Genomic DNA, 354 nt, shown 5'->3' with positions numbered 1-354 from the left:
CTTGAAGGAGCCCGAGGCGCCGGTGCCCTTGGTCTGCACCAGGGTGCCCTTGCTCACCAGGCTCTTGAGGCCCAGCTTGATGCGGCTGTTGTTCTTCTCCACGTCGTAGCCGGCGGCCGCGAGCGCCTTCTTGAGCGCGGCCAGGGACACGCCGTTGCGCTCCTTGGAGGCGGCGACGGCCTTGGTGATGAGCTCGGACACCGGGGGCCCGGACGCCTTGCGCTTGGCGGCACCTGCCGACTTGCGGGCCTTCTTCTTGACCTGCGTTTTCTCCGCGGGAGAAGGGGCAGGAGGCACGGCAGGTGCGGTTTCAGACATTGTGCGTTTGGCTTCCTGACGGTGAAAGCAGAAAAG

The 354-nt window shown here is 65.8% G+C and overlaps 1 protein-coding gene across 1 annotated transcript; it reads right to left on the bottom strand.

Moving 5' to 3' along the window:
• Positions 1-6: 6 nt before the first annotated feature.
• On the bottom strand, positions 7-334 carry LOC145718173 (histone H1.4-like; the record flags this gene model as incomplete). Its single annotated transcript, XM_081809638.1, has 1 exon — positions 7-334. A coding segment is annotated over exon 1 (312 nt), but the record flags the coding sequence as incomplete, so codon positions are not given.
• Between the last annotated feature and the right edge of the window lie 20 nt (positions 335-354).

This window comes from Leptonychotes weddellii, unplaced genomic scaffold, assembly GCF_054177405.1.
Source record: "Leptonychotes weddellii isolate Sample4059 unplaced genomic scaffold, ASM5417740v2 HiC_scaffold_116745, whole genome shotgun sequence".
In the NCBI taxonomy this organism is placed as follows: Eukaryota; Metazoa; Chordata; class Mammalia; order Carnivora; family Phocidae; genus Leptonychotes; species Leptonychotes weddellii.
This window is presented reverse-complemented; position numbering and strand designations above follow the sequence as displayed.